We start from the raw sequence: 14,219 nt of genomic DNA, 5'->3' as shown, positions 1-14,219 counted from the left end.
CATCACGGGGCCTAGGGAGTTCACATCTGTGGCAGTTTTCATAACTTCTTCCTTTATCTTCGGTTAGTGTGGATGGGACAACTCATTTTAAGCGGTGCATGCTGTATGCGTATTGAGTAGGCTACATCCACATGGCCCCGCCTTCCTCTGGCTGCATGTGCTCCCCAACAAGCCAACATGCAGAAGCTTTTTGAAGGATTCAGATTGTTTATGTAAAGTGTTATGTGGCATCTCCTATACATATATCTATGTGGAACAATATTTTTGTGAAATACTAGAGTACACGCATTGGTCACAGAAGATCAGTGAATAGTTAATAGTAAATAGTAAATAGCCTTTTTTTACTTAGCTGCTGTTGCTTGAGACACACACGATAGCACTCTAGCCATTCCTTGTTTCTTTTTTTATGACACTTCCCCTTTCCCACTCTTCTACGGATTCAAGATAATTTGGGATGTACATAAACTAATTGGGTAAAATATAGGTCTCAGCTATAAGGATATGCTCTAGAATTTGGTCTATAGATCAAATTTGTTCAAGCCTGCTCGGTCTGCAGAAGAAAGATTCTTGCTCACATGTTGCTAAAACGGCCACGACCATCCACGCCACGCGCTGTCAAAAATAACCGTCACAATGAGCAAAAGACGTGTAGTCACATCGATGCATGTGACATGCTGAACGGCTCAGTGACGCTCTACATTTATCACCAACCAGGCCGGGTGCATCTCTTTTCTTGATAGCAGTCTGACATGTCAATCTGGATGTAGACAGGCACGATATATTCTACCCTACGATGAACAGTGCGAGCAACTCCCTGTTTGCTTTGTCTCCGGCGCTTAGCGAAATCCTAGACCTGCTAATACAATTAGTTAGCGTACAGAGCCTGGTCCAGATCTCGAGCAGAATGTTTTCTGGACGGACGTTGGTGATAACCGGGTGCCTAGACACCCGGGTGTCGAAAATCCACTCTCTATTTCCCTTTTATTTATATATCTTAGGAATTTCTTTCTCTGGAGCAGTTAAGAGAACTTAACTTCTCAATTGACATCAGAAGAGAAACAGATAACAGTTACAAAGAAAATAAAATTTAGAAAATCTATGGATGAAACTAAGCAAGGGATATATTAGCCATGAGGTGCTTTCCAGGTTTATAAGTCAATTTTATTTAGTCCATCCAGGTTTATTGTCTGTAAGAAAGTTGATGTCAATATCCATGCATCCTTCCTCCCCTAGAAATCAATTTTCTAGAATGGTGTGATGTGTGCCTTGAGTTATCTTTTTATTGCATTGCAGTTGTAGGAAAATTTGTAGTTTTGGTGTTTGCGTGGAACTAGTGTAAGTAGAAGCACACATCATATGGTATCATGATCGTTGCCGGTACAATGGAATATGCAGCTATTGTGTGACGTTGTGAAAGTGTTCTATCCTACACACCAGCTCGGACTGTTTTGCAGCATGTACGTTTGCAACCTCTATACCTGTGATTTTGCTCGACCCTGCGTGTACTACATGCGGTTGCAAATAGCGTACTAACCATAAGTGCCAGGTATGCAGATGTATCAAGTACCAACTATCTTTCCTGAGTTTTAATTAATATGCATGTATTCTTTAGCAGACAAACATTGTGACCATGTGCTTTACAATATTTTTCTTGACATGCCATGTTCTTCGGAAATCAACTAATCATGTATATCTGAAGATGCAACTCTATTTCCCTTTTTGCTTTCCACTATTGATGGCTAAACATTTAGATGTTTAATCGTGAGATATAATGATGCAAGGATTTTACATACTTGGCTTTTGAAACGCCAAGCCTATTTAATCTTTATTAGCTTCAACAGGTGCGCTATTCTGAACTTTGAAGACCTCTTACTAGGTTCTGTGATCACATAATTTAGTTTAGATACTTTGTTAAGCATGTTTCCTATTCTCTAGGATTTTATGAAATATGTCTTAGTTTGAGTTAGAATGGGAAAATATATATGTTCTTTTCAGAGGGGAAAGATCTTTACATGTTCAGCCTTCAAAACGTTAGCTGCACCTACAGGTCCAGAGAGTATTAGTATCTCTGCTCAATGACTTTTGATTATGCTCCTACTGGAAAATAAGGATAGTTCTGGCATGTCTGATCAGCATCTGATGTTCCAATATGGTTACTGAAAGCAGTCGATAGAGGATCCAGTGAGAGACCTAGAGCTGTTCTGAAGGAGGTAGATGTGGAAAAGAGTGGCAAAATTGGACTACTCTTGTTCCCTTTAAAAACAAGCTTGGATTGTTTGTCTTTAATTTATCTAATTTCTGTAATATATATGATTTTTAAGAGTTTAATTCTGTGTACCGTGTACGACATTGGGATAATAACTGTTAGTTTGTAATGCTGCCATGAGACTATTGGACGAAGAAAATTTATACAACTGTACTATTTCATCGACCGCAGGAGCGACATGGGCCGGAAAGCGTACGTTCTTTCTTAATCAAATCTGCAGTGTGTGACATTAACACTTGCGACTGAGTGCGGTACTGATCACGGTTCTTCTTGCCAGGTCCGCGAGGGCGATGGGGGAGATTGTCGATCCGGGGCTGTTGATGAACGAGACCGAGAAGCAGGAGCTGCCCACCGCGTTGACACTCTTCACAGGTATGCACGTGCATAGGCTGTAGCAGGTCCATCCAGTCTTTACAATCATACAGCGAGACTGAACTTCAATTTGTGTGATAACCAGGTTCTGCTTGGACGGTGTTGTCACGGCCGTTCGTCGAGTACTTGATCCGGGGGAGGAACAACCTCCCGCGCACCCTGCTCGTCTCACACGCCAACTTCGTCTCCTCCCCAGAGGACTACTTCCACACCGTGGCCTGCAACACCGAGGAGTTCCGGAACACCACCGTGAACCACGACATGCACTACATCTCCTGGGGCGACTCCCCTAGGCATCACCCCGAAATCATCAACTCCAGCCACTGGGATAGGATGGTCGGCAGTGATGCCCCCTTTGCGTGCAAGTTTGGCCAGGACAACCCGGTGCTTGACAGGATCGACGCAGAGCTCCTGTCGCGGCAGCCCGGGATGCTTGCCCCCGGCAGCTGGAGCATCGGGGATACTGGCGGCGATGGCTCCTTCTGGATCGTGAGGGACGCGTCGCCCCTGCGTCCTGGCCCTGGAGCTGCGCGGCTGCAGCGGCTCGTCACGTCGCTCCTGTCCGAGGACAACTTCCGGCCTAAACAGTGCAAGATAGTCGATCACAGCGCCTGAGCCTGATCTGTGGGCACGGGCACCAGGGGCTGCTGCCAGCTGTTAGTACTGCCGGCGGTGCTCCGTTTTTTTATCAGGCTCAGCATCAGCAGTTAATAACTAAGCACGCTAGCTCTATGCATTCATGCAAACACTAGAACTTTGGAAATGAGTAAGACTTGTCTCCTCATTCCGGCGCCAAGCAGTTGACATTCGAGATAAACATATAGTATTTCTTTTCTCTTTGCCTATTTGTTCCTCGGTGCGTTGTAACATAACTGGCCCTTGAGCATTAATTTCCCAAAGAAATAAGGAACATTTCCTAGAGATCCTAGTACAAAACTGTGGATCTAATCCAACACAGTCCGTACTAGTACCACTCGAGCACGGTAGAAAAGCTCTCCCTAGTTCGGATTAGCACAAGAACTACGATCTCTTGGACTCTTAGCCCATACAGCGATACAGCCGCTACGACTCAGGCAGCAAAACGAAGTCTGACTTCTTTTCTATGTCAAGTGCGCCTCGGAATTTCATCTCGCGTAGACAGTTGCATTTGCATCGTTTGAGAGACGTCATGTCCGAACGTTTAGAATTCTTGACCATTTGTTTGAGATCCAAAATCGTCAAGGAGTAGAGGGTAAGCTTTAATACCTTATCTGCTGATCGGTAGATCTAAGTTGGAATACCAAGGAGCAAATCTTAATGAGCAACCCAAGTCAACTTGAGCACTGCCCTGCAAATCGAAGACATCGAAAGACATAATTAACCTCCTCGTAGTAGTATACTATATATAGGATTCAGTCAACTCTGAATTAGTACTACGTATTACCACCTGAAACAGTAGTAGCGATCCTCCACAGAGGACCAGAGCTTGCTATCTCAGCGAGATGCTCTAATCTTGCTAGCTCAGGGTAACTCTATCTGATCCCCTAAAATTTAGAGGGAACGGCCGAGTATCTTTTAATGGAGTATATTTGCTCCACTAAACATAAGCGGTTTCAAACCGATCTCTTTAGTTTAACCATAGTTTTAAATAGCTGGCTATAGCTCCGCTATAGCCTACTATAGGCTTTTCAGTAGGGTGCCGCTAAATGATCGCCTTCACAAATAGCCCGCTATAACGAGTGAAAAAATCAACACAAATTTAGACTCGATTCGAACTTGATTCGATACAAACTTTATTCAAAACAAATTCGGTGCAAATCAAACAAAATTTACACTAAAAAAACCTAATCTACTCATTATCGGTCTCGTTCTCGATCCTCTCTCAATCCGATTCGATGAGCCCTCGGACGAGACGGCCATGTCCCGCTTGGCTGGCACTGCCCTCACGGGCCTACCGGTCTTCCCGCATCTCCCTAGGGTGGCCACCCAGCGGTCGACCAGTTCCAACGGCTGCAGACCGTGGGGGAAGTTACGCCTGGGTGGCGGCGCTGTAGAGATGGGCCGACTTGATGTCATATGCGCGTTCAACCTGCATCACGGAGTGGAAGGATCCCGGCCAATGCCGCTTACTGGTGTCGCAGTCGTATATCTCTGCGACCCACGTCCCCCACCGGTGCAGCCGCACGATGGTGTAATTTGCCTCCTACGATGATGGAGGCGGCAGGTCGGGGATTTGGCAGCGTGGGAGGAGGAGGATGCGCCGGTGCATGAGGAAGCGTCGGATTGGCGATGCTGATGGCGTCGTAGATCCGTATGCCAAACTGCGTGAGGAAGCGTCGGCGTGGTGATGCTGATGATGTCGTGAATCCATAGACCGATCGTTGGGGTTGGGTGGCAGGGAGCGGCGGCGATTGGGTCCGGCCATTATCGGCGGTGGAGGGGATGGCGAGGGCACGCTGACGTGGATTAGACGACGTGGGTTGTTGTAGGTGAGGCGAAGTGGAGTGGGGGATTTCTACTCCGCGACGGCTCGAGAGAGGATATTTAAGCATCATGGCCTGCACAGAGTAAAAAAATTTCATCCACTAAAGCTTTTTGGGCTTCGCTTAGTTCCGTTTTAGAGGAAAACCACATTTATCCTCCTCGAAACGTCTTTAGGGGATCGTTTATAGTTTCCCTAATATGTTTGTATCAAAAGTTTCTCTCTATCTAGACCATTCTAACATGTTTGTAGCGAAAGTTTGTCTAGCGCGAATTTAAATAGTACTCCCTCCGTCCTAAAATAAGTGTGTTAACTTTAGTACAAAGGATTTAAATATTCATACAATAGTTAAAGTTAAGACACTTATACTAAAGTGTATCCTTTAATGGTGTAAAGTTAACACACATTAGTACAATTATACTAAAGTTAAGACACTTATTTTAGAACGGAGACAGTATTCGGCAAGTATTGATTTAAACATACCCCAGCCTCTATTGCAGGCAAGGTTTTTGCCCCAACATTCACCCACTTGTGTGAAAGTGACCCATGGTGAATTGTGTACATGACACATGCTATTATTTTGGTAAATAGCTGTGTATAAATGCGCTGTGTATTCAGCTTTTCGTTTGAAATTTTGTTAACGTGTGTGCTGAATTCTTGGGTGCGGTTGGGTGCCGTTAGCGATTTTGGGTGCATGTGGGCCATGTGACTCCGTTGAGTTGCGCGTGCATGCTTCATTGGTTTCGTGGCCTGCGAGTTGGCTTTTGTGTTTCCATATATGTGCGTGCCGCTTGAATCGATAGCGCTGGGTGGTTCGAGAGAAACCCCGTTGATTCAAAGCCACCGCTCCACCGCCGTACAAAACTATAAATAGGCTTTCCTCCTTCACCTCTCGCAGCCCTCCCAGCCGTCCATATCTGCCGTCTCTTCTCTGCGTAGACACACCAACCGGACTCCAAGCGAGGTCACCTCCACCATCTACGTGCTCCGCAGCCCACGGCAGCCCGCTCGCCACGGCCATGCTCCCCACGCCTCGCCTGTCCCGACGGCCCTCTCATACTGCCTCTCCCGGGCAACACAACGATGACGGCGGTGGCGACGGCGACGGCGTACAGCGGGAGCAGGCGGAGCAGCGCGACCCCTCTCCCTTGACCTCCCTCAGCAGCGTCGTGCCTTTTCAGCCACGACCTCTAACCGCTGGCGGCTGGCGGCGGAAGCGAGCGGCTGGCCAGATGCCTCCTCCAGCCTTGCCGCGATTAGTATTACACAGATGGGTGATGCCCACATACTTCACCCGGTGTATCTGTTCATGTATGTTGTTATTAGCTAATTAGACAAAATTCCTCTGTTTGTATGGTGTTTTTGATGATGCTATCAATTCACTAAACACTAAAATACCGGGTTGTGCTTTCAAATCTAGCAAATTAATTTTCTCTATTGCTTCTTTTCCAGGCAGAAGTATTAGATCTATTCTGTGCCATGAGTCTTACTGTCAAAAAATTATATAAGCAGCGCCTGATGATTATAGGTAACTTATATTAAGAACTTTGTTTTAGCAGCACAATTTGGATAAATTTGCAGTTTTGCACCAATGAAAAAGGTATTACATACCAGATAAAAGATAGAAGCCAGGCTGAACATTGTGATCCTACAGCAGATATGCCAAGTGCTTCCTCATGAAATGGATAGTAGTGTCGCTGATGAAAAAAGTAGATCGGCCAATCTAGGTAGCATCAGAAGTGGTCTCCATCAGAAAGTAAACTGCCTAATGCCATCTTCCGAGAAGGCTGGACATGCAAAAATTGACAGAAAGTAGTGTTGGACAGTTCTCTCTGCAACAATGAATAAATTCATTTTATTACTGTATAGCCATGGTGGCAATCTTTTTCCGATAACAAGAAATAGTTTGCTCAAATAATCTCAGCAGAGATAACATTGCGGTCTATTAGGAAAAAAAGTTAGCTATTTAATTAAATAGAGAACTTTGTCACTCATTGCAACAGATGCTAAACAATTAGACTAACTGACAGAAAAGTATATATAGAGTAGTTACATTTCTTTATTCCAAAAACAGATGATGGATGGTAATCGTACAAGAACACGAGGATGACAAACATAAATTGATCACATATATTATCACCACGTGTCGATTTAATTGGTGGTAATTTTTCTTTGCGATGGAAACAAATTGGAATCAAATGATTCAAACAACCAAAAGAAAGGGAACAAAGGATGCTTACGGAGCTGAATGAGTCAGGGTGCTCTACTACTGGATTGCAAGTAATAATAGGTAGATCCAGCGACTCAGTGGCAGATGTTAATCGACCCCACAATGTCAGGCAGCCGCCCTGGCTTTGCCCGGAAGTCACCACTGAAATGACAGCAAGAAATATGAAGTAACTTGTATCTTCCATGTTGGGGTTGTACCAGTGTATTGACTCCGTCAATGCACCAACCTGGAAGAAGAAGAACTGTTTGTGGAGTGGGGAATTTCTTTTCTGAGGAGAAAAATGTTTAGTACGTCTCTAAGTTACTGAACTGTCCCCCTAGACAAAGATGAGTTTAATGTTGCCCGTTGACACAGAGAAGGCCTACTATCACATACCGCTTATTGGACTGTCTAACATTAGTCTCATTCCAAACCCCACATATCCAGCAAAGAAGCTTACATCAAAGAGAAAGCTACAAATTGGATGATTGGTCTCTATGAAATTGATGTTATACTTACTTTATTTTCGAAAAGGGGATTACCCCGGCCTCTGCATCAAATGATGCACACAGCCGCGCCATATTATTAAACATAAATCAAGTTCCAGTCAGCGAGTTCCAGACTTATTTCATCAAGTAGTTTTCTTCTATTTGAACTCAATTTCTTCAATTGCTCTGAGCCATGAGCTTATATTAGCCGGGAGCTCATATATATTTGGCGTTGTGAACTCGTTTTAGTTTTATTTATGAAATCATTATGTGAACTCCTTACTTTTTTTTTGGGAGATGTGAATTCAGATTCATCTATGAATCATGGTTGAAGAGTTCCTTGCCAATGTACGGAGGTCTACGTACGTGTGCCACTTCTACCTACAATTCCATTGCTGCTTTTGAGTAAGCTACAACAAGTGCAACAAAACAAATTGCAGCAAGTAGCTTATGGACTGAAATTTGCAACATTACTCATTTGTCATATTGTAGCTCATTTGATCCTGGCTGTGAAACTAAACGTGACATGCTATTCTTCTTGTAATTTCCAAATCGCAATCCATAATCAAGCAAAATATTACAACAAACGTGACTGACATGTTGCTTGCATTCAACATCTTCAGGACCTACACACGCATCCATCTCCTCCTCCGGCCGCTACTGCCATCACGCCACTTGCTCAGGACCTGCAGAAGGCATCGTCTTCTCTTCAGCACCACCCTCGCCACTAAAACACTTCTCCAGCAGGGGAGGGCGAGCTGCGCCAATGAGCCGAGGGGATGGCAAGCACCCGCAGAGAGCTGCGCTATTGCGCGCAAAGCGTGGGGGAGAACCCGCATCGAGCTGCGGTATCTAGCGCAGGCATCTGCGAGGCGAGGACGAACTGCGCCAGCGCCTGCAGACGTGGACGAGAACCGGCAGCGGATCACAGTGGCTCGCTCGGGCATTAGCGTGGATGAGCACCGTCGGGGAGCTACGGTTGCTCGCACAGGCGTGGGCAAGCTAGGGTGGAGAGCTGCGGTGGCTTGCGCTGGCAGCGGTGAGGTTCGACGACGACCAACCCGTGACGACAAGAGCGAGGTAGCCTGAGAGCAATCCTTATCCAACCAGTCCACACGCATCAGATAAGGTTAGATAGGATAAGGGGCACTTTGGTCTTCAGGTGCCTAGAAAATGGAAAAGAAAAAGGGAAAGTAATGGAAAAAGGAGAAATTGCATGGTAATGAAAGTGAACATGAATTGGATGGCATTTTTTTCAAGCAAATCTTGACGGTGACAATTCTGCGAAGCCCCGTGTTGAATGTGACAAATAACCAATTTTCTTTAAAAAATAAGATAATTCTAACTTTCTTTTATGGTCGGTTTGGCCCATGTTCAAATTGGGCCACAAGGCAGTCAACTGCTTGCAATTGACTAGGACTAATTTGTACCCCAAGCGCTCTCACAATCATCCACGGAGGTTACTCAACTCCTTGATTTTCTTGTAGACTGCTTAGTTAATTCAGCGTATTTTGCTCTGTCTAGCCTCAATTTGTTTGAAGTGACTCACATGCTAATTATTTCTTCCTCCCTCCTTAACTTATGTTTGTTTTGATTAATTAAAACTTATTGGGCCAGTCAACTATGTATCCAGTGTATGGATCTGGTTTTTTTTTCCGAAAGCGTATGGATCTGTTGACTTCTCCACTTCGGTACTACTTATCTTTCGCTCCTCTACTACACCGAAACCATTGTAGCAGTCGAGCAAAAAAAAGAACCTTCAATTTGACCACTTAGTTTGAAAAGAAATAAAGATACATGCGTCTAGGTTTACAACCTTATTAAACAAATAAGTAGCTGTTGTGTGCACTTAATCTTCAGCGGGAGAAATCAAGGTGAACAAGGATTCTCAAAACGGTTTGTCTCCAATTTCAAGATATTTTGCAATCTTCGAGAGTCAGGTCATGATTTAGAATCATTGAGACGCAGGCCGTGCATCCAGCAACAACTTCAACATTGTGTTTACAGGGAACAAACCATCAAGAACAATAGCATAAGAACTAGCCTCATCTCTCTACCACTACATCACAGAGACAAACACAGCTTGAGGATCAATATCTCAAATCTAACAAGAGAACAAGAGCTTCGCCATTCTGCATCCAATAGCCACTATCACTATCTATTGTACATCATTTATGCATGTACCAAATAGACAAACCCTTTTCTTGTATGAACTACTTTGCAACAAATCAACTCTTGGGACGAGTTACCAAACATTCAAAAAAATCAGATAGCGTGTTAATTCATGTGGCGCATGAATTAGGGTAGGAACCAGTTATTTTAGTACATAAGAAAATATCTGTGCCGTATGGATGGGCGCGGCGTGCCGCCGCGCGGGGAAAAGCTAGTTTATATGACAAGTTGGAAGCCTTGGCGGTTAAGGAAATCCACAGCTGCCACTGCTCAAAACTCAAAAGTCTTCGCTTTCAATCGATCCCGATGAGAAATAACAATAATAGTATAACATATAAGTATGGACGAGCGTGATAAGCTATAGCAAAGCAATGGTATACCTCCCCCCTAGACCTATTTGACGCTCACTTGTCATCGCTCTCGTAAGCCTCGATCTAACCTAAATAGGGCTGGATTCCTGGATCGACGCCTCCAGAGGATTCTTAACACGGGAAGACATGTAATTAACTGCACGCCAAAGCATCTTTCGCGTAAAACAAGCAACTAAGTACTCCGGTACGGATCACAGATACCTCTAGCATAAACTACTCCGGTACGGATCACAGATATGCGAACCACCCATGGCCGGCGCACGTACCGTCATGTGCAACTAGAGCCAAGTCATGGTAGTGGAATGCTTGGTCTGACTTGACTTTGATGCACGCACCATGTTTCTTTCCTATAAAAGCATTGGTTCTTCAATCATTTTACACACGAATTTTCCAAAGGGCGAGATTTATTTGCCGACTAAGTTGACATTTCCCAGATCCATCGATGCAGTGCAAAAGAGTAATTCGATGAGTGTGGAACTGTGGATGGCTATCCGTCGTGACGGCATAGCTCATGTGCTTCTCCTTGGGGGCACACTGGCGACGTTTGATACTCTCTCCATCCATATATGTAGGGCCTACATTTTTCGAGATTGCCTTTGACTATTGATAAGATTAATAGTATATGAGATGTATAATGTGAAAATTATATCATTCAAAACTCCTCTCAGGTATGAATTTGACGGTATGCTTTGTGTAATTTGCATATAATATATTAATGGTCTAACATTTGGTCAAAATTAGCCTTGAAAACGTATTAGGCCCTATATAGATGGACCTTTTATTTAATAGGCTAAACATTTATAGACATTAGATCTGTTTTAAGTCGAAAAAATTACCCACAATTGCCATTATAAGGAAAAAAACCTTTCGCTTAAAAAAAATGGCGTTGGCCTTTCCTAGAAAAAGTAAAGGTAATGTGATGTGGGCTAATTCCTTCTGATATTCGCACATGCAGGGTAGGTCACTCCAAAAAACACATCTAGCGTGACGTTGGCATTTAAAAACACATTTACTAGATTGTTCCCTTCAAATCTGCACGCCTATTTGTATGAACTGAAAATACAAAAAAGTGAAAAATGTTCCAAAATTCGAATCTTTCTTAAGAGAAAAAAAATGAAATCATTAACATTTTCACTAATTAGTGAAGCTTAAAAAAGACGTCTAAACCATATGTGTAGATGACTAGGATAGTATAAATGTGAGCACCAGCATTTGAACCCTTCTAGAAGGAGTCGTGCCACCACAACTCCATCATCTTACCAAGAGGTGGTTCTAATACTTACCATACTAATCATATACTAAAAATATTGGGACATTTACATCTGTGCCCCTAACCCGAACCCACTACTCATTTTTGCCCCTAGTTTTCGGGTATGCTCAGTTTTGCCCCTCTGCCGTCAGTGCCACTTATAGAAATGCCCCTCCGCTCCGTTTCCGTCCAGTCAAGGCTGTTTGACCGCTAACTTGCCGTTAGTTTGACATATTTGCCCCTTTGTTCTTACATGTGGGCCCTCTCTTACCTCTTCGCTTCACTCTCTCTCTGCTCAACCCTAACCCTAGCTCTCTCCCCCAAATCGCTCCCTCACCCGAACCCTAGCGGCTTCGATCCCCACCATGGAAAACTCCAGATCAATGGCGGGCACGGTGGAGATTCGGTGGACCTGACTCTTTGTGTGAGTTGTGCTGCGATTCGGAGCCAACCGCTGTGGATGGAGGTCGACGGTGGTTGCGGCGCCGGCGGCGGCCATGAAGGGAGCACAAATCCGAAGGGGTAAGTGCAGTACTTTCAGATCTAAAGCATGTTATAGGTATTGTCGTTCGATTTGATTCCTAGTGTTCATCTGCGTGCATGGATCTGGAGTTTTCCATGGTGGGGATCGAAGACGCTAGGGTTCGGGTGAGGGAGCGATTTGGGGGAGAGAGCTAGGGTTAGGGTCGAGTAGAGAGGAAGAGCAGAGAGAGAGTGAAGCAAAGAGGTAACAGAGGGCCCACATGTAAGAACAGAGGGGCAAATATGTCAAACTGGCGGCAAGTTAGCGGTCAAACAACCTTGACTGGACGGAAACGGAGCGGAGGGGCATTTCTATAAGTGGCACTGGCGGCAGAGGGGCAAAACTGAGCATACCCGAAAACTAGGCGCAAAACTGAGTATTGGGTTCGAGTTAGGGGAAGAACAGGAATTGGCCCAAAAATATTTGCATCTCTGGAAACCAAAACTTCCGACCGTCAATCTAATGAACCATCCTTTTTTAATAGATTGTAACCATTAGATCTTCGTAAGTAAACTTGCAAAATTAACCCAAGAAATAGTCATAGCTTCAATTAAAACTATTGGCCTCGTTAATAAAAAATTACAATACAATAGGTTAAGAGGGGCACCGTAGAAATTCACGAAAACAAAACATTTGGTCATCAATATAGTCAACCATATATTTATTAGCATACGACCTCTGATAAATCTTTTTTTTTGGGCTCACCAGAAAAAAGAGAAATAGGCTAGAAAATTAAACAAAAATTAGAAACATCCAACTTTAATAGACTAAACAAATAGATGTGTTTTAAGTGGAAAAAATTAGCCACCATTGCCATTATAAGGAAAAAAAATGGTTCGTTAAAAAATGGGCGTAGGCCTTTCGGAAAAAAAAAGGTAAGGTGATGTGCCCTGATTCCTCCATATATGCCCGCATGCATTAGCGTCCTACAAAAAAATGGCATTGGCCATTCCTAAAAGTATAAAGGTAATGTGATGTAGGATGATTCCTCCGTATAATGCATGCATTAGCGACCTAAAAAAGAGTTGTTGTGATATGGGATAATACTTTTGTATATGCACACATGCATTAGGGCAGGACATTCCTAAAAGGTACATCTAGCGTGACATCAGCATTTAAAAACACATTTACTCCCTCCATCCTACAATATAAGATCGTTTCTCAAGCTAACATAGCTTGAAAAACATATATTATTGGACAGATGGAGTACTAGATTGTTCCCTTTAATTCCCCACGTCTATTTGTATGAACTGAAAACACAAAAATTTGAAAAACGTTCCAAATATTAGAATCTTTCTCAAGAGAAATAAAAATGAAATCATTAACATTTTCACTAATTATCAACAATAAAAAAAGAAGTCTAAATTATATGTTTAGATGACTCAGATTTCTTGTGAGGCTAAGTGCTTAAGTGTTACCATACAGATTATTTTTTGATAGAAAGAATATATGGAAGACTCGCATAGTTGAAATGTGCGCACCAGCTTTTCAACCCTTCTAGAAGGAGTCATTCCACCACAATTGATAGAAAGAATATATGGAAGACTCGCATAGTATAAGTGTGCGCACCTGCTTTTCAACCCTTCTAGAAGGAGTCATTCCACCACAACTCCATCTTACCAAGAGGTGGTTCAAATACACATACTACAAATGTTTCCATCAAGGGAAACGAAAACATTTGACCATCAATCTGGTGAATTATCCTTTTATTAATAGATTGTAACCATTAGATCTTCGTAACTAAATCTTGGAAAAATAAGCCAAGAGATAATCATAGCTTCAATTAGAAATATTGGTCTCATTAATAAAAAGGACAATACAATAGGAAAAGAGGGCACAGTAAAAATTCACGAAAACAAAACATTTGGTCATTAATCTGGTGGACTATATATTTGTTAGCATGCGACATCTAATAATTCTTTGTTTTCGTGCCTAAACAAATCACAGCTAATAAGAATACCCAGACGTATCATAGTTGACTGATTGATAATTGTACATAATATATATTATTCTACCATGGATATTTATTGCATGATATTTTATCAAAGTATTAGCGATATAACATGAATATGTAAAGACGATGCCCTCGCATTTGCGAGTGCTACTAT

General features: G+C 43.2%; 1 protein-coding gene across 1 annotated transcript; it reads left to right on the top strand.

The window, feature by feature from the left end:
- The first annotated feature begins 2,444 nt into the window (after window positions 1-2,444).
- LOC123171479 (beta-glucuronosyltransferase GlcAT14A-like) lies at window positions 2,445-3,253 on the top strand. The gene is made up of 3 exons (XM_044588965.1): window positions 2,445-2,458; window positions 2,544-2,638; window positions 2,724-3,253. Exons 1-3 carry the CDS (start codon window positions 2,445-2,447, stop codon window positions 3,251-3,253), a joined length of 639 nt encoding a protein of 212 aa, XP_044444900.1.
- The last annotated feature ends 10,966 nt before the right edge of the window (window positions 3,254-14,219 follow it).

This window comes from Triticum aestivum, chromosome 7D (assembly GCF_018294505.1).
Source record: "Triticum aestivum cultivar Chinese Spring chromosome 7D, IWGSC CS RefSeq v2.1, whole genome shotgun sequence".
NCBI classification, from domain to species: domain Eukaryota; kingdom Viridiplantae; phylum Streptophyta; class Magnoliopsida; order Poales; family Poaceae; genus Triticum; species Triticum aestivum.
The sequence above is the reverse complement of the archived record's forward strand: the minus strand, read 5'-3'. Positions and strand labels throughout refer to the sequence as shown.

Excerpts from the sequence above, each read along its gene's own strand:
- LOC123171479 (XM_044588965.1), top strand. Across the intron at positions 2,639-2,723 it reads CGCGTTGACACTCTTCACAG|GTTCTGCTTGGACGGTGTTG; the intron begins GTATGCACGTGC and ends TGTGATAACCAG.